Source organism: Pan troglodytes, chromosome 1 (assembly GCF_028858775.2).
Source record: "Pan troglodytes isolate AG18354 chromosome 1, NHGRI_mPanTro3-v2.0_pri, whole genome shotgun sequence".
NCBI classification, from domain to species: Eukaryota; Metazoa; Chordata; class Mammalia; order Primates; family Hominidae; genus Pan; species Pan troglodytes.
In genome coordinates this window covers 80,816,515-80,843,090 of record NC_072398.2, presented here as the reverse complement: position 1 = coordinate 80,843,090, position 26,576 = coordinate 80,816,515, and the positions used below count along the sequence as shown (strand labels likewise).

The 26,576-nt window shown below is 41.1% G+C and overlaps 1 protein-coding gene across 2 annotated transcripts in view; it reads left to right on the top strand.

Annotated features, from left to right (window-relative positions):
* Positions 1-3,691: 3,691 nt before the first annotated feature.
* Positions 3,692-26,576, top strand: part of TBX19 (T-box transcription factor 19) — a 41,224-nt gene continuing 18,339 nt past the window's right edge. The window contains exons 1-3 of one of the 2 annotated variants that reach the window (XM_063811556.1): positions 3,692-3,747; positions 21,659-21,923; positions 23,637-23,771. In XM_063811556.1, the coding sequence (XP_063667626.1) occupies positions 21,663-21,923; positions 23,637-23,771 (396 nt within the window). In that variant the 5' untranslated portion in view covers positions 3,692-3,747; positions 21,659-21,662. Of the gene's footprint in view, positions 3,748-11,402; positions 11,820-21,658; positions 21,924-23,636; positions 23,772-26,576 lie in introns of those variants that run through there. The other variant, XM_001174854.7, reaches the window with a different exon arrangement.

Below are 26,576 nucleotides of genomic sequence, written 5' to 3'. Positions count from 1 at the left end.
GGACCGCCATGGTGGTAGTCACCTCATGTATGTGGTGCCCCACATACAGAGTGAGAACAACGGCCTGGGAGCTGAAGGCACTCGGGAGTGCAGAGCCTAACACAAGGTCCCTCATGTGGGAGGTAAAGTGTTCATCAGCTGGCCCTCGGGTATTCAGATTGAACATAGCCTGCCACATACCCATCTCCTGAATTACTTGCACCAAATCTGTATACAACTGCTATTTACTCATAGTTTCTGATATTTTTCTGGCATTGTTCCATGCCGATCAGCTATTCAATTAGAGTGTGGTTGCCTTGCCCCTATGCTAATTGTTCCATACCGTTCATATGGCTACCATCAGCTATTCAATTAGAGTGTGATCGCCTTGCCCCTGTGCTAACTGCCTGCTTACCTGCAATCAGTGACGCAGGGAGAGATGGGTCATAATGGAGGTCTACTTTTCCATTTCAGAGGTGAAGCAGACGATACTGTTGGCTCCCTCATCCCAAAGGTGAAGCGTCCAGGCGGGTAGGGGTTCCCCCAAGCGCTGCCAAAGCTGTTTACCTAATTCCCGCAACTCAGTTGGGGTATAGGCACTGCATGACGTGTGCTCCGTCATGGTAGGGGTCCCTGTGCCCGCCATTTGTGGGGCTCCAACAGGTGTTCATGCTCTATTTTCTGACAGACAACTGGGCGAGCCCGAAACAGGGGTTCTTCCTCCTAGGTATCAGAACAAGCGAGGGTCTCTGGCTGGGATGGTGGGCCCAGGCCCACACTAATGGCAGCTCCTAATTCTCATTCCAAGCTGTGTATCCGGGCCTCCTGGCACTCTGCTTGTGCCTGGAGGTGCCTTTACCTGTGTGCATCCCGCAGGGACTGAGTGTGTGCTTCCCGTAGTACAGTCAAAAACGCCCATCCAACTCTGCCGGCAAAAGCCGCTCCTTGTTGGTGCTCTATCCTTCCAGGTGCTTCAGCCCCTTCTCCATGCTCATGGGAGACCTGTCCACCACCGCCCATGTTTCCACTGGGGCCCATCCTAGCACCACAGCTGCCACCGGGTACCATAACCCATGCTGGGGCCACATGGCCCACCCGGGATCATCGGGGCCAAGGACTCACTCACTCACCTTGGGATCCTGCTGACTATGCCAATTGTCATGTTCCAGCCCGAGCTGAGGTCCAAGTGGAGTTGGTGGATTGGTGGTGGGTAGCTGAAAGAACACTCAAGGGACCATAGGCAGTTGGGACATGGCTTTATTCTCTCCCCTCCTACAGAGTCAGCAGTGTAGTTATACTACTCACAGACAATAATGGCTCAAAGCCAGGTACCATCTCACACAAACTGGTTACATCAAATGACTACATACATGTGATTATATAATGCATAGGATTGTGTGCCTGCACTCCAAACCCAGTGTGTCATGCTGTACTGGATGTCTACCTCAGCCTACTCCTGACTGAAGCACAGCCATTTTCCTTACACCATCAATACATATCAGAGGAAATGTTAGATTGTTAGAGTTGGGAAATACCTTAGACATTATTTAGTCCAGAGATTTGGAAACATTTTAAGAAACTTTTATATCTAATTTAGAAAATATGAAAACACTTTCTCACTTATTTTTTCTTCATAACAAAACCTTCCATGGCAGCCCAATATATAACAGGTAGAAAAGAATTTTTATGGTTAAGGGAAATACAGTGGGATGGAGGAGCTCCACCTGCTAGTTTTCTATTAACCCAGCCTGACAAGGGAATTGAGACCACTCATGACAAAGTCTTTCTTGCTGGTTCCCTAAAAGTGACATGATTTGTACACCTTGGTACTCTGTGCTCAGATGGAGATTAATTGGCGGGGGGAGTCATTCATTGTTTTTTTTGAGATGGAGTCTCGCTCTGGCACCCAGAATGGAGCACAGCGGCATGATCTCGGCTCACTGCAAGCCTCCTGGGTTCAAGCTATTCTCCTCCCTCAACCTCCCGAGTAGCTGGGATTACAGGTGCCTGCCACGATGCCAGGCTAATTTTTTTTGTATTTTTAGTAGAGACGGGGTTTTACCATGTTGGCCAGGCTGGCTTTGAACTCCTGACCTCAAGTGATCTACCTGCCTTGGCCTCCCAAAGTGTTAGGATTACGGGCGTGAGCCACCGTGCCTGGCTGAGTCATTCCTTTTCTAACTCTTCTCCTGGTTCATTGAATATTGGACAAGTCCTTTTTTCCTTTCTTACCTGTTTTTTTCATCTATATTATGGAGATAATTAGAATCTCCTGATTTTCTCATTGTGTCTCTGAATGAATGAATTCCTGGAAATCGAAGGGTTAAAATGAAGTCTATCTGTTTGGAACTCCCTGGGCTTAAATACCTGCCTTAGTAGTCATTGTCTAGATACTTGTGGTCAAGTTACTTAACCACTGTGACCTTCAAGTTTCTCACCTATAAAATGGGTATAATTATACCACTTACAAGATTGTTATAAATGAGATGTAAATATGATCAGCATGTTTTATTATTGTCAACACTACTTCTAAAAAATACAGTGTAAGAAAACAATTATGGATGTTCCTAAATATTTATTATCTGGAATTTTAATTGTTTAAACTTATAAAAAAAAAGTAAATACATAAGAATATTAGATTGGTTAAAAAATGGCTCATTTATAAGATGGGATAATTTGCAAGTGTCAAAATAATGTAGAAAATTATTTGGTGACATGGGAAAAATATTCTTTGTATGTTGTTAAATTTAAAAGATTAGATTATAAAATCTTGTTATTGTTTTATTTACTCATAGGGCTAAAAGGCAGTCATTTTCTTCACTTTAAAAAATTGTTCAAAAATATTTTATTTTTAGGCTGGGTGCAGTGGCTCATGCCTGTAATCCCAGCAGTTTGGGAGGCTGAGGCGGGTGGATCACTTGAGGAGAGGAGTTGGAGACCAGCCTGGCCAACATGGTCAAACCCTATTTCCACTAAAAATACAAAAATTAGCCAGGCACGGTGGTGAGCCCCTGTAATCCCAGCTACTCGAGAGGCTGAGGCAGGAGAATTGCTTGAACCTGGGAGGTGGAGGTTGCGGTGAGCCAAGATCATGCCACTGCACTCCAGCCTGGGTGACAGAGTAAGACTCTGTCTCAAAAAAAAAAAAAAAAAAAAAAAAAAAATTAATGTTATGGGTACCTAGTAGGTATATATATTTATGGGGCACATGAGATTTTGATATAGGCATACGACGCATAAAAATCAAAACAGGGTAAATGGGATATCCATCACCTCAATCAAGCATTTGTCATTTCTTTGTGGTTATAAACATTTCAATTATACTCTTTTAGTTATTTAAAAATATACAATAAATTATTATTGACTGTAGTCAACAATACAACTAGATTTTATTCATTCTATCTAATTATATTTTTGTGCCCATTAACCATCTCTACTTCCTACTACTCTCCCACTACACTTCCCAGCCTTTGGTAAACAGCATTCTACTCTCTGAATTCAATTGTTTTAATTTTTAGCTCTCATACATTAGTGAGAACATGCAAAATTTCTCTTTCCGTGCCTGGCTTAGTTCACTTAACATAATGACCTCCAGTTCCATTCATGTTGTTGCAAATGACAGGCTTTTATTCTTTTTTTATGGCTGAATAGTACTCCATTGTGTATATGTACCAGATTTTCTTTATCTATTTGTCTGTTAATGGACACTTAGGTTGCTTCCAAATCTTGGCTATTGTGAAGAGTGCTGCAATAAACATGGGAGTGCAGGTATGTCTTAAAAAAACTGATTTCTTTTCTTTGGGGGTATATACCTAGAAGTGGGATTGCTGGATCGTATGGTAATTCTATTTTTAGTTTTTTGGGGAACCTCCATACTGTTCTCCATAGTGGTTGCACTGATTTATATTCACACCAACAGTGTGTATGGGTTCCCTTTTTTCCACATCCTCACCAGCATTTGCTATTGCCTGTATTTTGGATAAAAGCCATTTTAACTGGGATGAAATGATATCTCATTGTAGTTTTCATTTTCATTTCTCTGATCATCAGTGGTGTCAAGCACTTTTCATTTGCCATTTGTATGTCTTCTTTTGAGAAATGTCTATTCAGATCTTTTGCCTATTTTAAAATCAGATTATTAGATTATTTTTCCAGTTGAGTTTTTTGAGCTCCTGATATATTGTGGCTATTAATCCCTTAATAATTCTGGTTTGCAAATATTTTCTCCTATTCTGTGGGTTGTCACTTCACTTTGTGGATTATTTCCTTTGCTGTGCAGAAGGTTTTTATTAATAACTTAATGTGATCTCATTTGTCTATTTTTGCTTTGGTTGTCTGTGGTTTTGTGGTATTACCGAAGAAATCTTTGCTCAGACCAATGTCCTGGAGAGTTTTCCCCATGTTTTCTGTTAGTATTAATAGTTTCATAGTTTGAGGTCTTAGATTTAAGTCTTTAATCCCTTTTGATTTGATTTTTGTATATGGGGAGAGATAGGGGTTTAGTTTAATTCTTCTGCATGTGGATATTCAGTTTTCTCAGCATTATGTATTTATTTATCATAACATTCTTTTCTGTTGACCCCAAATTTTTATTTTATTTTAAAATATTTTTCTTTCCAACTTTTAGGCTCAAGGGGTACATGTGCAGGTTTGTTACATGGGTAAATTGCATGTTTCAGGGTTTGATGTACAGCTAATTTTGTGACCTAGGTAATTAGCATAATGCCTATAGTAGTTTGTCAATCCTCACCCTCTTCCCACCCTCCAGCCTCAAGTAGGCCCCAGTATCTATTGTTCTCTTCTTTGTATCTGTGTGTACTCAGTGTTTAGCTCCCTCTTATAAGTGAGAACATGTAGAATCTGATTTTCTGTTCTGTGTTAAATCACTTAGGATAATGACTGTCTATGTTGCTGCAAAAGACATGATCTCATTCTTATGGCTGTATAGTATTCCAAGGTGTATATGAACCACATTTTCTTTATCCAGTCCACCACTGGTGGGAATCCAGGTTGATTCCATGTCTTTGCTTGTGAATAGTGCTGTGATGAACATTCTTGTGCATGTGTCTTTATGGAGAATGGTTTATATTTCTTTTGGTATACACACAGTAATGAAATTGCTGGGTCTGATGGTAGTTCTATTTTAAGTTCTTTGAGAAATCTCTAGACTGCTTTCCACAGTGACTACACTAATTTACACAATTCCCACCAGCAGTGTATAAGCATTCTCTTTTCTCCACAATCTCACTAGCATCTGTTACTTTTTGACTTTTTAGTAATAGCCATTCAGACTGGTGTGAGATTGTATCTAATTGTGGTTTTGATTTGGGTTTCTCTAATGATTAGTGATATTGAGCATTTTTTCATATGCTTGTTGGCTGCTTGTATGTCTTCTTTTGAGAAGTGTCTGTTCATGTCCTTTGCCCATTTTTTAATAAATATTTTTTTTTGCTTGTTGATTTATTTAAATTCTTTATAGATGCTGGATATTAGACCTTTGTCAGAAGCATAGTTTGCAAATTATTTTCTCCCATTCTGTAGGTTGCCTGTTTATTCTATTGATAGTTTCTTTTGCTGTGCAGAAGCTCTTAAGTTTAGTTAGGTCCCACTTTTAATCTTTTTTTTTTTTTCTTTTTTTGAGACAGGGTCATGCTATCTCACCCAAGCTGGAGTGCAGTGGCATGTCCTTGACTCACTGCAACTTCCACCTCCCAGGCTCAAGTGGTCCTCCCCCCTCAGCCTCCTGAGCAGCTGTGACTACAGACATGTACCATCATGCCCAGCTGAGTTTTGTATTTCTTGTAGAGATAGGGTTTTACCATGTTGGCCAGGCTGGTCTTGAATTCCTGGGCTCAGATGATCCACCTGCCTTGGCCTCTTAAATTTGTGAGATTACCGGTGTGAGCCACTGCACCTGGCCAATTTTTGTTTTGTTGCAATTGCTTTTGAAGTCTTCATCATGAAGCCTTTGACAGCACCAATGTCCAGAATGATATTTCCTGGGTTTTCATCTAGGGTTTTTGTAGTTTTAGGTTTTACATTTAAGTCTTTAATCCAACTTGAGTTGAATTTTATATTTGGTGATAAATAGTGGTCCAGTTTCAATCTTCTGCATATTGAGAAGATTGAGATAACTAGCCAATTATCTCAGTACCATTTGTTGAAGAGGGAGTCCTTTCTTCATTGCTTGCTATTGTCAGCTTTGTTGAAGATCAGATGGTTGTAGGCGTATGGTTTCTTTTTTTGGGTTCTCTAACCTGAACCAGTGATCTCTGTGTCGACTTTTGTACCAATACCATGCTGTTGTAATTACTGTTGTAGCCTTGTAGTACAGTTTGAAGTTGAGTGGTGTGATGCCTCAAGCTTAGTTCTTTTTGCTTAGAATTGCTTTGGCTATTTGGGCTCCTTTTTGGTCCCAAATGAATTTTAAAATGATATTTTCAAAATCTGTGAAAAATGTTGGTAGTTTTACAGGAATAGCATTGAATCTGTAAATTGCTTTGGACAGTATGGCCATTTAAAAATATTGATTCTTCTTATTCATGAGTATAGACTGTTTTTCCATTTGTTTGGGTCATCTTTGATTTTTTTTTTAAGCAGTGTTTTGTAATTCTTGTTGTGATCATTCACATCCCTGGTTAGCCATATTCCTAGGTGTTTTAGTTTTTTTTTTTGGTGGCTATTGTGAATGGTATTGCATTCATTATTTAGCTCTCAACTTGGACATTGTTGGTGTATAGCAATGCTAGTGACTTTTGTACACTGATTTTGTGTCCTGAAACTTTGCTGAATTTGTTTATCATATCTAGGAGCCTTTGGGCAGAGACTGTAGGGTTTTCTAGGTATAGAATCATATCATCTGCAAAGAAGGATAGTTTGACTTCCTGTCTTCCTATTTGGATACCTTTTATTTTTCTTTTGCCTGATTGCCCCAGCTAGAACTTCCAGTACTGTGTTGAATAGGAGTGGTGAGAGTGGGCATCTTTGTCTTGTTCTGTTCTCAAGGGAAATGCTTTCAGCTTTTGCCTCTTCAGTATGATGTTGGCTGTGGGTTTGTCATAGATGGCTATTATTTTGAGATGTGTTCCTTTTTCATGCCTAGTTTGTTGAGGATTTTTAACATGAAGCGAGGTCGAATTTAATCAAGAGCCTTTTCTGCATCTATTGAGATGATCATGCAGATTTTGTTTTTAGTTCTATTTATTTGATGAATCACATTTATTGATTTATGTATGTTGAACCAACCTTGCATCCCAGGAATAAAGCTTTCTTGATTGTGGTGAATTGGATTTGGTTTGCTAGTATTTTGTTAAGGATTTTTGCATGTATGTTCATCAGGGATATTGGCCTGAAGATTTTTTTTCTGCCAAGTTTTGGTATCAGAATGATGCTGGCCTCATAGAATGAGTTAGGGAGAGTTCCTCCTCCTCTATTTTTTGAAATAGTTTCAGTAGGATTGGTACCAGCTCTTTATATGTCTGGTAGAAATCAACTGTAAATCCATCTGGCCCTGGGCTTTTTCTGGTTGGTAATTTTTTTATTACTAATTCAATTTTGAAACTTGTTATTGATCTGTTCAGGCTTTCAATTTCTTCCTGGTTCAGTCTTGGGAGGTTGTATGTTTTCAGGAATTTGGTCATTTCTTTTAGGTTTACCAGTTCGTGTCAGCACCATCTATTGAAGAGACTGTCCTTTCTCCAATGTATGTTCTTGGCACCTCTGTCGAAAATGAATTCACTGTAGGATTTATTTCTGGGTTCTATATTCTGTTCCATTGGTCTATGTGTCTGTTTTTATGCCAGTACCATGCTGTTTTGGTTACTATATCTCTTTAGTATAATTTGAAGTCAGGTAATATGATTCCTTCAGTTTTTTTTCTTCTTGCTCAGGATGGCTTTGGCTATTCTGCATCTTTTATGGTTCCATATAAATTTTTAGGATTTTTTTTTTCTATTTCTGTGAAGAATGTCATTGATATTTTGATTGGGCTTGCATTGAATCTGTAGAGTGCTTTGTGTAGTATGGACATTTTAACAATATTGATTCTTCCAGTCCATGAACATGGTTTATCTCCCCACTTTTTAATGTACTCTTCTATTTCTTACATCAATGTTTTATAGTTTTCATCGTAGAGCTCTTTCACTTCTTTGGTTAAGATTATTCCTAGATATTTTATTTTATTTGTAGCTGTTGTAAATGGGATTACTTTTTTGATATCTTTTTCAGATTGTTCACTGTTGGCCTATAGAAGTGCTATATTGATTTTTGTATGTTGATTTTGTATCCTGCAACTTTATTTAATTTGTTTATAAATTTTAATAGTTTTTTGGCAGAGTCTTTAGTTTTTTCCAAATATAAGATCATATCATCTGCAAACAAGGATAATTTGACCTCCTGCTTTCCAGTTTGGATGTCTTTTACTTCTTTCTCTTGTCTGATTGCTGTAGCTAGAACTTCTAGTATTATGTTGAATAACAGTAGTGTAAGTGGTCATCCTTGTCATATTCCAGTCTTAGTTCTGTTTTTTCTTCATTTCTCCCTTACTGGTGCTTCAGAACACTTCACATTTCTGTATTGGAATTCCACAAGCATGTCTTTCTGTCCCTTCTAGATTGTAAAACTATTTAAAGGAAAGATTTTTATCTTACTGGTAGACTGTTTGGGGAGACATTGTTCACTGTATCTCACAGCGTTTTCCTCATAAAGATTTATGGGGGAAATTTCTCACAGGTCAAGGCTTGCTTTTATTTTAGGGACACAGTTTAATGTATGCCAGATTATATTCCCCCACTTTGCATTGGCTGCTTGGAAGCTCAGAGCCACAATTGTGTCACAGTTCTAAGCAGCGCCTTCTCAAAATCTCCACTTATATACCTAATAGTCTTTGCATTAGTCTCCTATTGCTGCTGTACCAAATTACCACAAACTTAGTGGTTTAAAACAACATAAACCTATTATCTTACAGTTTGGGGAATCAGAAGCCCAAAATTAGTTTCACTGGACTAAAGCCAAGGTGTCGGCAGGACTATGTTCCTTCTGGAGGCTTTAGAGGATAATCTATTTCCTTATCTTTCCCAGCTTCTAGAGACTTCTTACATTCCGTGTCTTCTGGCCCCTTTTTCCATCTTCAAAGCCAGGAGTGTAGCATCTTCTCTCCCCTCTGACTTCTGCATCTGTCCTTACATCTTCTTCCTCTGACTTTGATCCTCCTGCCTCCCTCTTTTTTTTGTGATTGCACTGGGCTCACCAGATAACCCAGGTTAATCTCCCCATCTCAAGACCCTTAACTGAATCACATTTGAAAAGTCCCTTTTTCCCATGTGAGGTAATACACTCACAGGTTCTGGGGATTTGGAAATGGGCCTCTTTTGCAGGGGGTCCTTATTCAGCCTGCCACATTCTTTTCAGTGTTAGCTGTATGAAATTGAAATGTTTGAGTCTCCTAACCAAATTGTACCTCTGCCTACCCTTCCACCTCCCTCACCTTCCATATCTCAGTAAATGGCCCTGCCATCTAATAATTGTTCTGATCAGGCACATGGTTCTCTGCTCTCCCTCACCCCCATATCCAGTCTCTCATGTTGTTCTGTCATATAGACTTCTAAAGTGTATCTAGAACCTGTACACTTCACTTTTTGGCCACTGCCACTACCCTAGGCTAAGCCATCACCAGCTCTTGCCTGAATTGCTATCATAGCCTCTAATTTGTTCTTTACTTCAGCTCTTGCCCTTTCCTATTCTTCACAAATCAATTAGATTTTTTGCAAACACAAAGCCAATCATGCTGTTTTCCTACTTAATACTCTCCAATTGTTTCCTATCTCATGCTGAAGAACATTCAAATTCTTCATCATGACTTCTAAGGCCTCATGGTCTGGCCTGGCCCTCTCTCAAAGAACATCTCATTCTGCTCTTTTTACCACCACATTCTGGTCACACTGGCCTCCCTGGAGATTTCTACCTGGCTCAAGCCATGCTTCTCACATGTAATTCTGCTTGGCACTCTGCCAACTGTTCCCCGACTACATCCTTGCTGAGCTTTTGGTCTCATCTGAAATGTCTCCTCCTCAAAGAAGCTGTTCTATACAACTCCATCTAACTGGAGTTCCCTACCCTGCTGTGCACAAATTTTTCTTGATCACTTCACCCTTTTAAGTAGCCTTCATTGACTTATCACTACTGATAATTACTTAGTTGTTGTTTACTTTATATCATTTATTTTCTCCATCATATTGTTAATTCTGTAAAGGCACAGGCCATTTCTGTTTGTTCCTTGCTGTATGTGATGCTTCATAGGTATGTAGCATAGGAGATCCTGAATACATTTTCTGTCATCCTTACCCTGACTTTATCTTACCTTTTTGGGTTTGTTTTCCTTTTGTTCTTGTTTTCTTACTTTGTATTGAAATGAGAGAAAAACTCACAACCCCCAGGCTCTACTCAAGGTTGGGGGCCAGAGGAGGTAGAGCTTCCTCTGCTCCTGTCTCTTCCACCCGCCATCCACTCACTCGCCATTAGTACTGTGTGTTGTGGGCAAAAGAAAAGCTTTCTACTAGTGTTTCTTCCCGGGGAATGTGGGATTCATCCTGGAATGCAAAAATAAGGATGAATTGTCTAAAGAGAAAACCAGAATGCCTTTCTGGACCAAAGATTGAAATTGCTCTGCCTAATAATGTAAACAGTTTATTTTCACTGACTGGGGGCAGAGTGTTCCTTAGAGAGATTAATATGATACTAGCTGCTTTTTTGTCTTCCTCTGGCAAAGGCTAGAGATAACAAAAATTGGGGTTCTAGACTCTAGGGAGGAAGGACAACATTCACAGCTCCATTTGTAGGAGGTGAGGAGGGCCCTTGAGAAAAGTGGGGTGTGAGCAAGTATAGGACATTCAGGAGAGAGATGATCAGTAGGGGACACCCTGGGAGAAAGAGATTCTGAGCTCTTTTCTTTTCTCCGGAGCCCTGACCCTTGAGCAGTGGCACACAGAGTGTCTTCCTTTATTCTCTGGTACAGTAGTCATGTTTCTTGGCACAGTGCCTTGGACCTTCCATACATGCTTTCTTCCCTCCAGAGCCTTCGTCTAAGATGCTGGAGAGTAGCTTATAGCCTGGGCATCAAGTTTGTCGATTCTCCCCAGGACCCTTTTCTTTATAGGTGCCACATGTCATGATTTATGCACAAACATGATTTGCCTGACAGTGCAGTCTGGGCCTGGAATAATTTTAATTAATGGGAAAATGGTCCTCAATACACCGATTAGACCTCTTCAGGTACAACAAGATAAAAGCCTGATAATTTGGATGGAGTACTCTTCTTAAATATCTACTCTGTGCACGGCAGCCAATGGGAAAGCCAGGCTCTCTCCCACCTGATCCAATGAGTAATTAAGAGAGGGCTTTTTCTTCCCTACCTCTCCCCTGCCTCCACCCCGCTCCCCAACTAAAGCTTAACAGGTTGGTGGCATAATGTGGAGACTTTTAAGGGGTGTCATCCTAGGAGCTTAGGCAAGAGCCAGGGTATCTTCTCTCCGCTCCCCAAGCACTGTTCAAGTGGGTTTGAAAAGCAGGCAAGTGAGGGAAGGAAGAAGCTAGAAGCAGGCAAGGTAGGTAACGGCTCTCGGCAAAGTTCGAGAAGTGCCTATGGCCATGAGTGAGCTGGGCACTCGGAAGCCCAGCGATGGCACTGTTTCTCATCTGCTCAATGTGGTGGAGAGTGAGCTTCAGGCAGGGAGGGAAAAAGGCGACCCTACGGAGAAGCAACTTCAGATCATCCTGGAGGATGCACCTCTCTGGCAGAGATTCAAGGAAGTCACTAATGAGATGATTGTGACCAAGAATGGCAGGTGAGTTTATCTGCCGCCCCGCGTGGGCTGGCAGGGCTTGGCAGGAGAGATGAGACCCCTTGAATATTGAAGAGGCTGCCGCTCTTCACTCAGAGGCGGCGGGATCTGATTAAACATGCTTACAGGAACGACTGTCTCCAATGGCTTTCCTCCAGCCAACTTAATTAATTTATCTGAGATCATCAGAGGATGAAGCCACCTGTCTTATGTGCATTTTAAATGGAGAAATTCTGGGGAAATTACCATAAAGTGGGAGGGCATGCCCCATTGGGATGGGAAAATGGACTTAAATGTCAGAAAATAATATTAATTTGTGACTAGCTGCATACCCTATCGCAGACCTGAGCCCCAACTCCGTCCAGATAAGGTGAAAGACAACTTTATTTGGAAGCTGGATGATCTCCTCCTAAGTATAGCAAACTTGCCAGAAATGTTTGGCTAGTTGAAGATTGGAAGCAAAAGGGCAAATGTAAACTCATTGCCTATCACTTCATCTGCTTCCCCGTGTGTGTTTGTGGTGAGTGTTCATTTGAGATTGTGTGTGTTTGTGATGATATGAAAGCTGTTGCAGTAATAGTGAATGAAAACATATTATTCTGCTTTAGAGAAAAGAAGATGCCTTCTTTCTTATCAGTGCAACAAATTTAGGGATTAACTGAAACTGATCTCTGGTGGCATTTCTCAGATTCTATTAAACCTAGTCTGCTAAGGGGCTGTCCAGGTAATATTAGAAGATTTCACTTCGTAGGGGAGACGCAAATATTTTGAAACAAAATCTCACCGCTCGCAGCTTGGCCAAACTAGCTCCAACATTCAGCTGGTGTTCACATAGCTTTTCATACACATGGTCACAAAAGTACAAAATGCTGAAAGGCATTTTCAGTAGGCTTAGTTTTGGCTGAACTCTAATTATGACACCCTCGAGAGAATTCTGATAAAAGAGAAGAGCCGAGGCCATCTGAACTTCTTTCTGTCAGGCTTTTGTCCTTGTGCAAAGTGCTTCCATTCCTGATGTCTCGGTTTTCTATATTTTAATAAAGCACAGTATAGAAAATGAACTATTTCTTGTCAATCTTGAAGAGTTATGAACTCAAGAGCTGTTACATGGCATTAAAATGCTTTCTAAAATGAAAGCCATACCTGAATTAGGGCATTTCAAGAAATTGCGATTATACCAGCAGCAGGAATATCAACCTTGCTTGATTTTTATATATTCTTTCTCAAAATGGGTTCCACACTTATTTCATATAGATTTATTGCTTTTAATATTGTTACTGTAATTATAGTTCCTTCTCTTGACCTGTATTTACACATTATTTTTAGCTTCTTTCATAGAAGAAAACATAAAACATAGTTTTAATTTCACAGAATTACACCAAATTCTTAATTGGATTTAGTCTTTGACCCTTTAAAAATGGGCAAAGATGCAACTGTAAAAATTTTATTATATCTGATTATAGGTAGAACATTCTGCTTATTTTTCTTTGTATTATTGGATACTAATTACAGTAATACCTAGCCTTATGCTATTGATTTGGCTGTCAAATTGGCCATATATTAAAGTAAAAATAAGTACAATTACCAAGTCAATATATGGTTCATCTATTTCAATAAGGAATAAATAATAAAAGTTTCTGAAACCATGATAAATTCCAATTTAATAATATGTTACATTGGAATGTACTTTTACCATTTAAGAAAAGTTTTATCTTGCCTTTTTATTGCCTATGTAATTTTCCCCTATATTTAAAATGTAATATTCTTCACATCAACCCAGCGTGGTGGTGTGCTCCTGTTGTCCCAGCTACGCAGGAGGCTGAGGCAAGGGATCCTTGAGCCCGGGATCAGTCTGGGCAACACGGTGAGACCCTGTCTTTAAAAAGCAAAACAAAATCCTTCATCTTTAAAGTCATTTAATATTAGCTACATGAACAATATTCTTTGTAGAAAAAGTCTGATTGCGGTGAACTTGGTTGTTCTTATCTATGGATGTCCTGCTGTGTTTGCCGTCTTCCTATAGATGAAATCTTTTTCTTAAATTCTCCTAAGCTCTCTGAGCCCTTTAGGGTCAAGATTTTGCCAGGAGATAGAAAGTTTCCTTTATACTTTGATTAAAGAAGGGAAGACAAGTCCATAAGAAATTGATGTACTTAATAATGAATGAACTTGGTCTGAAATTACCCCCAACCTCTTAGTTTCTCAGATTAAACCATTAGTCACACTTTACCTTTGTTAATATAGACATCTTTCTTGCTTCATCTTCTTTACTCCCTTCTTCCTTCTCTCTTTTCTCCCTAACTATTTATTCCTCTATGCCTCCTTTCTACCCATTCTCCTATGTCTATAGACTCTGTGTGTCTCCTTCAAATCCTTGCCCTCCACACCAACTTCTTCACCTGGTGCAGGTAGATTTGTGGCCCTTCCCTGTGGAGAAGAATGTTCCTGGTATGATTACCCAGTCCTAGCCTTTTTCATTCATAATGTCACCTGGGCCCTTTTTCATTGACATTGTCACCTTGACTTTTTGAAAAAGCATCATTTGGGGTGGTAACTCCTGTACACTTGAGGTCTCATTGTTCTGCATGAAAATAGCAAATCTTGAAATAGCATGAGATGGGCCGATGAAAGAGTGAAAAGACTCATTGTCAAGTGGAGATCTACTTTCACATATATAAATAGGAAGCTTGCCTCTGACATTGATCAGAAGCTGTAAAGAGAAAGGCTTTTCTCCGAAAAACACGGAATTATCTCCAGAAACTGGGATCCTGATGTTGGCCTCCCTTCTTTCGTTCCTTCCTTTCTCTCTCTCTCTTCCTCCTTTTCTTTCTTTCTCTCCCCTCCCCCAGTCTACTACTTCTTTTCCCTTTCAGCCTTTTCTTCCTCCCTCTCTTTTTAAAATTGAAAACTTTTAGTTATTCATAGTTAATAGTCCTTTAGATACAACAGTAATAAGTATAATACCTCTTTAGAGCTCATTTGAGTCATCTCTAGTGTATCCAGCCAGTATTCCCTTTCATGTCCATCCTTTAAGCTGGAAACTTATACTTTAGTTTGCAGAAAGAATTCATTTCAGACTTCAGAGGTTAATACATTAAATTGCTTGCTAGCATGGCAGCTCATGTCTGTAATCCCAGCACTTTGGGAGGCTGAAGTGGGAGGATTGCTTGAGCCCAGGAGTTTGAGACCAGACTGGGCAATATAGGGAGACTTCTTCTCTACAAAAAATTTAAACAACTAGCCAGGAGGCCCAGGTAGGTTGATCACTTGAGCTCAGAAGTTTTAGAACAGCCTGGGCAACATGGAGAAACCCTGTCTCTCCAAAAAATACAAACAATTAGCTGGGCATGGTGACACCTACCTGTAGTCCCAGCTACTTGGGAGGCTGAGGTGGGAGATCACCTGACCCTGGGGAGGTCAAGGTTGCAGTGATCACACCACTGCACACGAGCCTGGGCAACAGAGTGAGACCGTGTCTCAAAAAAAAAAAAAAAAAAAATCAAATCTCTTGCTTTTGTTTTCTTTACTTGTAACATTTTCACCTAAGGGGAAAATGCTATATTTCTTGTCATCATAAAATAAGAGGTGGGAATTGCTAAGTTTAAATTTGCCGATTAGTTTCGATGATTCACCAGTGCTCGATGATTAAGGGGTATTGGTGCAGTGCCACTGAGTTGCTGTTCATAGTCTCCAGTAAGGGCAGTACAAGAGAGGAGAAAAGTAAAGTTGCACATCAGGCCAATACATTTCCATGTCCCTACAGCCCATGGGTATTTTTCTCTGAACTTTAAAATTACAGCTCAAGAAGATCATATGTATTTATGTAATCTGCCTTTAACCAGGCCACCTTGCTTCCCTAATGCTGTTGTTTTTTTCCCTTCGTTTATTTATCTTTAATTGACACCTGTTGCTATTCTTATGCCTGCTCACCTTCACATAAATGTCAGCATCCATGCACCATGTATGTCACACACACACACACACACACACACCCCTCTAAAAGTTCTGATGAGTATTTGATAAATAGTAGAGTTTTGAGGAGAGATGGAGGAAAGTGTTTACAAGTTTAACTTTTTGAATTTGCTTTTAACTCTCTGCTATTCCCTCACCTGTAAAATCTGCCTCATCTCTGCCCCTCTTTCTTCCTGCAAACCTCACTTCTCATAGCCTCCTCCAGCAGCACTGACTTCTGGAGATTCCCTGTCAGTGAAATAAAACTGGAAAGCTGGTCTCATAATAAAAGCCCAACAGTTTATGGGCAAAGCCCAACCACCTGTGGTTCTTCAGGTGTGGTTTTCTTGAGGAGTGCTTATTTACCCTGCTACATTTTCCTCTCTTTCTCTCCAAGAAGGCTTTCTCTCCAGGGTGGATTAAGTGAAATTATGCTGTTACTTAGGGACTGATTTACATATTTCTTATCCCTCATACTCTGGGTTTCTCTATGTTAGCTACATCTAGGAAAAAAATGGGGAAAAAAATCACCTTGATTGGAAGTGCAGTTAATTCCTGAAAATAAAGCCTGATCACGAGTGGTAATCACAGATCAATTAGTTACTGGATCCCTAGATAATGCGTCCGTGTCATTGTGAGACAAAAGAGGGGAAAGTGGGGTGGGAGGAGGGGAACTTGGCTTGGAGGCAGGGTGAGTTCCATTCCCAGTTACAAGATCTTAGGCAAGTTGACTGACTTATTTATTCCTCATTGCCATAATAGGGAATGTATTAAAAATGTATTAAAATAGGGAATGGATTAAAAAATAGTCATTTCTCAGTTTATTTACGTAGTGATAAAAACAAAAAATAATTATAAAGTTCTTGGCAAATGCAATACTAAAGAAAATAGAGCAATTAATCATTCTACCATTTCCCAGATATGTCCTCCTTCTAAGAGACAAGACACTGTGACTTCTTTGTTTTTATTAACAGCTTTATGATGATATAATTCACATGCCATACAGCTCATCCATTTGAAGTGTATAGTTCAGTGGTTCTCAGTAATTCGCAGAGTTGTGCATCCATCTCCACAATTAATTTTAGAACATTTTTATTGCTTCAAAAGGAAGCCCTGCACCCTTAGCAGTCACCTCCTCTGGCAACCACTAATCTACTTTCTGTTTCTATAGAGTTACCTATTTCATATCATGGACATTTGATATCCTGGGAATCATACAATATGTGGTCCTTTGTGAACAACTTCTTTTACTTAGCGTAATGTAGTCAAGGTTCATCAATGTTGTAGCATGTATCAGCACTTCATCTTTTTTATTGACAAATACTCCATTGTATGGATATAACACATTTTATTTATCCTTCATCAGTTCATGGACATTTGCATTTTTCTACATTTTAGCTATTATGCATAATGTTGCTATGTACCTCTGTGTACAAATGTTTGCATGGAACTATGTTTTCATTTTCCTTGTGTATATACCTAGGAGTGGAATTGCTGGATTATTGAGAAACTGTATATTTAACCAAGTGAGGAATTGCCAGACTATTTTCCAAAGTGGCTGCGTCATTTTACATTCCTGCCAGCAATGTATGAGGATTCCAATTTCTCTACATCTTCACCAATGCTTTTTATTGTCTGCTTTTCATATTGCAGCCATCCTAGTGGCCATGAAGTGGCATCTCACTGTGGTTTGGATTTTGCATTTCTCTGATGGCTGATGATGTTAAGCATCTTTTGATTGATCATGGCTTCTTTGAAACATCAGTTACAGCTCTGACCATAGCATGAAAGATGGAAAGCCATTACACATTTTCTTATTCTGGAACGAAAAGTCATGCTACACTCTTTATGAGATCTCACATAATATAGTTGAGAGAGTTAAGAGGAGGGCACTCTAACCTATTAGCAGTGAGGATAATAATTGGAATTTTCCCCTTACTTTGCCTCAGCCACTTTGGTCTTCTCTTTTAGTTTCTGAATAGAGTGGGGCTATTTAAATCTAAGGGCGATTGTACTTGCTATTTCCTTTGCCTCTAAGTGCACCTCCTCTAACATTTTGCATGAGTCATTCCTTCTCATTATTTAGGTCTTAGCTCAAATGTCACTTCCTGTTCAGATATGGCTAAAGTAGCTTCTCATCCTTTAGTCTCCTTCTGTGACATCATGCATTTTAGTTCCTTCTTGGCACTCTTGCAATTTGAAATGATTTTTTTTTTTAATAGAGATGGGGTCTCGTTAAATTGACCAGACTGGTCTCAAACTCTGGGCCTCAAGTGATCCTCCCATCTTGGCCTCTCAAAGTGCTGGGATTATTGGCATGAGCCACCACACCCAGCCCCAAATGATCTTACATGTTAAAGAAACAACAAAGATTTATTGACATGTTTGTTGCCTGACTTTGTTAGAATGTAAGCTTCATGAACAAGAAGATACTGGGTCTGCAATTTTTGTCATTGAATTCCCACCTAGAACAGTTCCTGGGATAGAGCAGGCACTAAAAAACCATTTGTCAAATGGGCAAATAAATCTCTAAGTAGGTATTAAGATTTGGGAAAACTTTGAGGGGGACTTTTCCTTTCACTGGGCTCAACCATGTTAGCTTTGAGAAGCTAATAAGAAAGGAAAAGAGAGTAAAAAAAAAAGGAGTAGTGAATGAAATGTAATGTGTGTTTTCTGAGTCCCAGTTTCCTCATCTATAAAACTGGCATAATAACCTCCTTGTGGGTGAAGTAAGACTTAAGTTGTATTTCACTTAAGTGAAATATTCACCTACGCAAAGTCCTAGGTGCAGAGCAAAACTCAGTACAGCCATCCCGTGGCATCCACAGAGGATTGGTTCCAGGCCCCTGCAAATATCAAAATCTGAGGATGCTGAAGTTCCTTATATAAAATGGACTAGAATATTTTGCATATAACCTATGCACATCCTCCCATATACTTAAGTTATTTCTGGATTATTTATAATACGTAATACAATGTTAATGCTATGTAAATAGTTATGTCATATTGTTTTTATTTGTATTATTTTTTATTGTTGTATTATTTCTTTTCAAATTTTTCAATTTGCATTTGGTTGAATCTACAGATGCAGGCCCTGGGAATGTGGAGGCCTGACTGTACATGATAACTATTATCATTAGAAAAACAATCTTGCGGTTAGGCACTGTGGCTTACACCTGTAGTCCCAGCACTATGGGAGGCTGACGTAGGAGTTGAGCCCAGGAATTTGAAAGCAGCCTGGGCAACACAGTCAGACACCTTTAAATAAAAATAAAACAAACAAAAGTGTCTTGCATGAAGTCATTTCTTAAATCATAAGTCAGAACTTTATGAAACGTCCTAACATTTCTTATCATGAAGACACCAGCCATGCTCTCATGCTTGAACAATTGCATCATTACTCTGGCAGTTTAGTGCATGAGTAATATATTATATGTTTTATGAGTTTTTGTTCTTACTTTTATGTGTACTATATAGTCTTATTGAGAAAAGTTTTGGTACTTTTTTTTTTTGAGACACAATCTCACTCTATCACCCAGCCTGGAGTACAGTGGTGTGATAATAGCTCACTGCAGCCTCGACCTTCCATGCTCAAGTGATCCTCCTGCTTCAGCCTCCCCAATAGCTGGAACTACAGGTGTGCACCACCATGCCTGGCTAAATTTTGTATTTTTTATGGAGATGGGGTTTTGCCATGTTGCCCAGGCTGGACTTAAACTCCTTTGGTACTTTTTAACTTTAGTATGCAAAATGACAATTATACACATGCCACTCTTGTGTTTTCTTTAAAATAATATAAAAAGTAAACTTTAGTACTTCAGAAGAAACACTGGACCAGAACACAGAGACCATGTCTCCATATATCTCATATAAACAGGTCTGACTGCTGGCTGTCAGAATAACCCTATATGATCCCTAGAATCATTTCTGATGCCCACTTTTATGATTCTTTGCAAACGGCATTTGTGTTCTCAGGATCCTTCTGTTGTCTACAATTGGCCAATATTATTAAGATAATTGAAAACATTAAAATATATCGTAAAAGGGAATCGTTTAATCTGATAGTAGGAGAAAATAAAAGACAATAATCCTTCTATTGAAGAAAGAACAAAAGAAAATGCAACATGAAGATTTTACATCACACAGGCAGCCGCCCTAGAGGAGGTGTATCATTTTAGTTAATGTAAAAGTGCAATCATCTCACTAAGGGATGAGGAGTGTTGAGGTGGATAATGCAGTTCTCAGCGAAGACCTGGATTTGGAATGCATCGTCTGATGCATTTTTCTCCCTAGAAATTTTACTTAATTTATATACTTGTCCTAGCCTCCCATTTAAATTAATTTTCTCTCCTTGAACACACCAACACAGCCTCATAAAGTTGTTGTGAAGAACTCACTGAGTTAGTTCATGTAAAGTGCTTATTCCCATGCCTGGCACCTAGTGAGTGCTCTGTAAGTGTTGGCCATATTACCATTACACCCAAGCCCTTTGGCTAGCCTGGCCTTGCTTTGGCTCCAAAATCTTACCTTAGGCAGTGACTTTGGAGTTGGAATCACAAAGGACATCAACTCTGCCTCTCTCCTGCCTAGCGGGCAGAAACTACTTCTCTCTGCTTTTTTTCTGGTGATATGAAGTCTAAATAGAGGCCAAGCATGGTGGCTCACACCTGTAATTCCAGCACTTTGGGAGTCTGAGGCAGGCGGATCGCCTGAGGTTGAGAGTTTGAGACCAGCCTGGCCAACATGGTGAAACCCTGTCTCTACTAAAAATCCAAAAATTAGCCAGTCGTGGTGGCACACATCTGTAATTCCAGCTACTCTCCTGGAGGCTGAGGCAGGAGAATCACTTGAACCCAGGAGGCAGAGACTCCATCTGAAAAAAAAAAGAAGTCTAAATAGAATAGGGAGTAACTGCTAATGGCCATGGGGTTTCTTTTCAGGATGATGAAAATGTTCTAGACTTATAAGCCAGGTACTTGGATAGTTTCTCCAAATATTTGTGAGAGTAAACTTGTTGTTATTATTCTAGCATGTAGAAGAAGGATCGATGAATCTAGATCTGCATGTCTCAAACTGTGTTCTTTGGACACAAATTCTCATAAAATGCTTAGTTAAATGATAATCCCACTGTCACATACATTTAGGGTGTGCACATTCCCACGCTTTCTTCAAAAAGTCCCGTGGTGTACATGGGTATGTTAAAGGCCCTGAGGCATCCTGGAGGAAAGAACTGGTCTCACTTTGTACGGTTAAGAGTTCCTCTCACTTACTTAACATGTAACCCTGTTTTTGTTTTTTTGAGACAGGGTCTCACTCTGTCACCCAGGCTGGAGTGCAGTGGCACCATCACAGCTCACTGCAGCCTCTAACTCCTGTGCTCAAGCAATCCTCCCACCTCAGCCTCCCGAATAACTGGGATTACCATGCCCAGCTAATTTCTTTTTTTTTTTGAGATGGGGGTGTCTCACTATGTTGCCCAGGCTGGCATGTTTTGCTATAAATGCTATTACTATTATTCAGAAATAGTGTTCTTTGTGAGGTTGGGAAGGGCTGGTCAGTGGCATCAGTGTGCCAGTGGGAAATCTTTGAAGAGAGCTTTCTGTGGGGATGTGGCATTTGATACATCTTGGGCTTCAGGTTCCTGTTGTGTCAAATGACTCCATCAGTGGTTTTCAGACTTTAAAATGGAGCATGTTTTAAAGTGAAACCCTAGTATTAAATTCATTTATAAAAAGAAGCTCCAGTAGAATTGGGGTTGTGGACTTGGGCCCTGTTTATTTGGCCTCCTCACAGGGCATTCCGTGGAAGGTCTCAGTATTGAGAGGCCCCTGGACAAGGTGAGAGTTCCTCTAACGTCCCTCCTGTGGCTAAGTTTCTGCCTTTCCTTTTAGACGGATGTTTCCAGTCCTAAAGATTAGTGTCACAGGGTTGGACCCCAATGCCATGTACTCCCTCCTGCTGGACTTTGTCCCTACGGACAGTCACCGCTGGAAGTATGTCAACGGGGAATGGGTGCCCGCTGGCAAGCCAGAGGTCTCCAGCCACAGCTGCGTCTACATTCACCCGGACTCCCCCAACTTTGGGGCCCACTGGATGAAAGCTCCCATCTCCTTCAGCAAAGTGAAGCTGACCAACAAGCTCAATGGAGGCGGGCAGGTATGAATGAGGTGGGCAGGCCTGGCCACCCGCTCCGGCCTCCCCACAACACCAATCAAGAAATATCAAGGGTGCATTTAGGCAATTAGAGGTGTCCTCACCAGCCTCTTCTCCCACAGAAGCCTATTATTCCCGGGAGTCCAAATGTAAACAAGAATAAACAGCTCTTAATTGGTGCTTTCAGTTTTTAATGGACTTCCTGATGTTAAGAGAGTGAGAGAGCAGTGGTTTACTTAATCACCGGGGCCCTTTTCATAGTTTCGTCTTGTGTGCTGTGCTTTTTACCCAGCTCTGGGAGGGAGATGTTTGTGGGTACCAGGGTTTTGTTAGTCCCTCTCCCCTTTTTTAGTATAAGTGGCATGCTGGCAATAGACAAATACCTTCATAAAAAGCTGCTTCTAAATGAAATAATTACTACCTCCACTTGGGCATTATGATAATTATCAATAGAATATTGAATCAGCTTTGGTTTTTCAGAAAAAAAAACTCCAAACAAACCTTCCTTAAACAAGGAAGGTTTTATTTCAGGTCTCCAATTAGAGTAAACAAGCATTTGGGGCTTTTTCGTCTTGTTTTCTGTGTTAGGATTGTGAATACTAGTCTGCTATAGAAGGTTGCTAGTTACTTTCTATAATGTAGGCAGTTTCTGGGGATTGGAGACACAGATGAGAGTAAAGGGTCTGGATTCTTCTCTTTCCCACCTGCCTGTTTGGCTTTCCCTCAGCCTCCCACCCTGTGCCCATGTGCCCCTTCTCTGATCTCTGTGCTCAGATGGCAGGGACCATAGGAGTTCATGTGTCCAGAGGTAACACTACCCGAGTCTGTGATACTCAGAAGCTTCCAGTTCCTTATTAAAACGGGAAATTGAACAGTAAATTGTTACTGCCTACCAGATTTCACAGCAGGAGACTGTCATTACACCTTTCATTTGACTCAGAGAGAGTGTAGCCATCAGATGCCAGATTTCGCTATTCTTTAGTCACTTGGAAAATGCACCCATTGTCAGCATTTTGAGTTATTAGGATTCCTCAAATGAAAAAAAGGCAAACAATATATTTTGATGGATTGAAATCCACATTGTTGTGCTGAAAATAGGGGAAGGAAAAAAGGAAGCCAAGATTTTGGCAGAAAACTGAACACTCTTAAGAATAACTCCTCAGCCGGGCGCGGTGGCTCACGCCTGTAATCCCAGCACTTTGGGAGGCCGAGGCGGGTGGATCATGAGGTCAGGAGATCGAGACCATCCTGGCTAACACGGTGAAACCCCGTCTCTACTAAAAATACAAAAAATTAGCCGGGCATGGTGGCGGGCGCCTGTAGTCCCAGCTACTCGGGAGGCTGAGGCAGGAGAATGGCGTGAACCCGGGAGGCGGAGCTTGCAGTGAGCTGAGACCGCGCCACTGCACTCCAGCCTGGGCGACAGAGCGAGACTCCGTCTCAAAAAAAAAAAAAAAAAAAAGAATAACTCCTCTCTGACAACCCACCCCTCACCCTTGTAAAGGCTTCAGTGTTATGCTTCCTGGAGCTTCTGGAAAATTCCCTTCATTTGTTTCTTAGAGGTGTGGTGGCAGCTCAGGTGGCCTAGGATTTGAAATGTGTGTCCCTAACCGGGGTGGTGCTGAGCTTGGGACCAACTGGAGATGCTGGCTTCTTTATCACCTGCGATACACGGGGCTTTGCTTTTCTCCTCTTTCTCTTCTCCTGCCTCGACAGATAATGTTGAATTCTCTGCATAAATATGAACCCCAGGTTCACATAGTGCGTGTTGGAAGTGCCCATCGAATGGTAACAAACTGCTCCTTCCCTGAAACCCAGTTCATAGCCGTGACTGCCTATCAGAATGAGGAGGTAAGAGTGTGTGTGTGTGTGTGTGTGTGTGTGTGTGTGTAACTGTCACCTGGGAGATCATGGCAGGATGGGAGGGGCGGTCCTTTTAGATGAAAGGTAGGTTTTCCAGGATTTGGATACACTCAGCAGACATGAAGTTAAACAATGGAGTAGCTGCTCTCCCTCCCTCTTGGCTGTTTGCTAAAGGCTCACCAGCATGTGCTCTCCTGGTGCCAACAAGGCACAGCTGTGCATTGTCACGAAACTCCTGAGTTCTGTTGAAACTCTGGAGTCTTTGTTGTCAGCACCCTATGTGTCCTTGGCCTGTGCAGAGCTGAGTGTGTCTTGAGTGGGTACAATTGGGCAGGAGCTGTCAGGTCTCCTGCTCTAGAAGCAAGTCTGTAGCAAGTGATCCAAACATGCACCCTCCCTTGGGTTTTATTATGCTATCATTCCTGCTTGTTAATGTTCAATATCAGCACAGTTAGTCTGCTGCTGCCCAGTGACTTGAGCCGCCTGGCTGTGAGGGCTGAGTTGTTAGCGCCTGGCCTGTCTGTGAGCTGCTTTGGGTCTGTTCACATGATCTGCTGATAATCAGAAGAACCCAGGGAGGGTTGAATTCTTTTTGATTAAGCTTTAAAAAAATTTTTTAAAGACAAAATTTATTTATTTAAAAACACATAATAAACTGACAGTACAGAAGTATATAAAGTAAACATGAAGACTACAAGGTAAAGCTATACTGGTTTCTTCCGCTTTTGGAAACTCACTCCCCATGGACACGAAGAAGAATAACTTAGAGTGTGTCTTTTTGACAAATTTTCTATGTATATGTAAATATATATGTGAATGTAGATTTCCTCATATAAATTGGCTCATGTTGTATATATTATTAATCTGCAAATTTCTTTTTCCTCAGTTTAAGGGTGTATTATGATTACCTTTCTATGTAATTATACCTAGGTATATCTCCTTTTCTGTAGTGCCTGCAGAATATTTCATTGTATGAATACACTATTTCACGTAATCAGCCCCCCACCAATGGACATTTAAGTTGTTTCCAACTGTTTTCTTTTTTTTTTTTTTTTTGAGACAGAGTTTCACTCTTGTTGCACAGGCTGGAGTGCAATGGTGTGATCTCGGCTCACTGCAACCTCTGCCTCCTGGGTTCAAGCGATTCTCCTGCCTCAGCCTTCCGAGTAGCTAGGATTACAGGCACCTGCCACCACGCCTGGCTAATTTTTTTTTGTTTTTTTTTGAGACAGAGTCTCGCTCTGTCACCCAGGCTGGAGTGCAGTGGTGTGATCTCAGCTCACTGCAACCTCTGCCTCTGAGATTCAAGTGATTCTCCTGCCTCAGCCTCCCAAGTAGCTGGGACTACAGGCATGCACCACCACTCCTGGGTAATTTTTGTATTTTTAGTAGAGACAGGGTTTCACTATGTTGGCCAGGCAGGTCTCGAACTCCTGACCTCAGGTGATCCATCCACCTCGGCTTCCCAAAGTGTTGGGATTACAGGTGTGAACCACCATGCCCGGCCCTTTATTTTCTATTATAGATAATGCTGCAATGAATATCCTGGTGCATCTGTCATTTGCTTGCGTGAGTGAACACCTAGAAACGGATAGACATGGCCAAATTGCTTCCCTCAAAATGGCATCTCTATTTGTAGCCCCCACACCATGATCAACACTATTATCAATCTTTGTCATCTTTGACACTCTAATAGGTTAAAAAAAATAAGATCTTGGCCGGGCGTGGTGGCTCACGTCTGTAATCCCAGCACTTTGGGAGGCCAAGGCGGGCAGATCATGAGGTCAGGAGTTCCAGACCAGCCTGGCCAACCTGGTGAAACCCCGTCTCCACTAAAAATACAAAAATTAGCTGGGTGCAGTGGCGGGTGCCTGTAATCCCAGCTACTCGGGAGGCTGAGGCGGGAGAATTGCTTGAACCTGGGAGGCGGAGGTTGCAGTGAGCCGAGATTGCACCACTGCACTCCATCCTGGGTGAGAGAGCAAGACTCGGTCTCAGAAAAAAAAAAGATCTTGTTGCTTCCATCTATATTTATTTGGAAGCTTTAAAGACAGATTTTGGGCTGCCACTCAGCCAACTGAGTCAGAATCTCCAAGGATGATGCTCAGATTCTGTAGATTTAAAAGTCTCCCCAGAGGATTCTATTGATCATCCAGGTTTGGAAGCTACTGTCTTAGTGCCTACAGGTGAAATGAAGTTGCAGATTTAACTCACATCACAGATGTGCAGAGAAAATGTCATTTCTGTAAGTAAACTGGCCTCTTGGCAGAGCCCCTGCAGCCGGTCAATGGAAACAGAAATGAACTAGCTAATAATGTAAACAGTCCCTCAGCTGGTGGCCAGTCTTTCGATGATAAAGTAATTCCATTTTGCAGATAGCCCTCTCTCCCAGCTTTTCTCCCTGGGCTGGAGTCTGGGTCTATGAGGGGAGGTATGGCCTTTGTAACTCTGGGAAACGGGGTGGTGGGGGGTGCATGTGGAATTGGAGACCATGTCCTAACCTCCTCTGGTCTCTAGGCAAGGCCCCTGCCCACTGGTGTGCTGTTGGTTTAGTTGGTGGTCTGCGGAACTTGTCATTTGGCTGCTGACTTGGTAAACCCTCAGAAGCTTTTCCTGGCTGCAGGTGCTGGACAGTTCTCTTTGAACCACCTGACTGGTCGTTTTTGACCCATCCAGCAATCTCCCGGCCTGACTCGCTACTCCTGGGTCTTGAACATGCTCCATGGCAATCAAGCTCTGGAAAGCCTAGCCCCAGTGCCTCCCTCTGCCAACAAAGCTTCCCTGCCAAGTCCA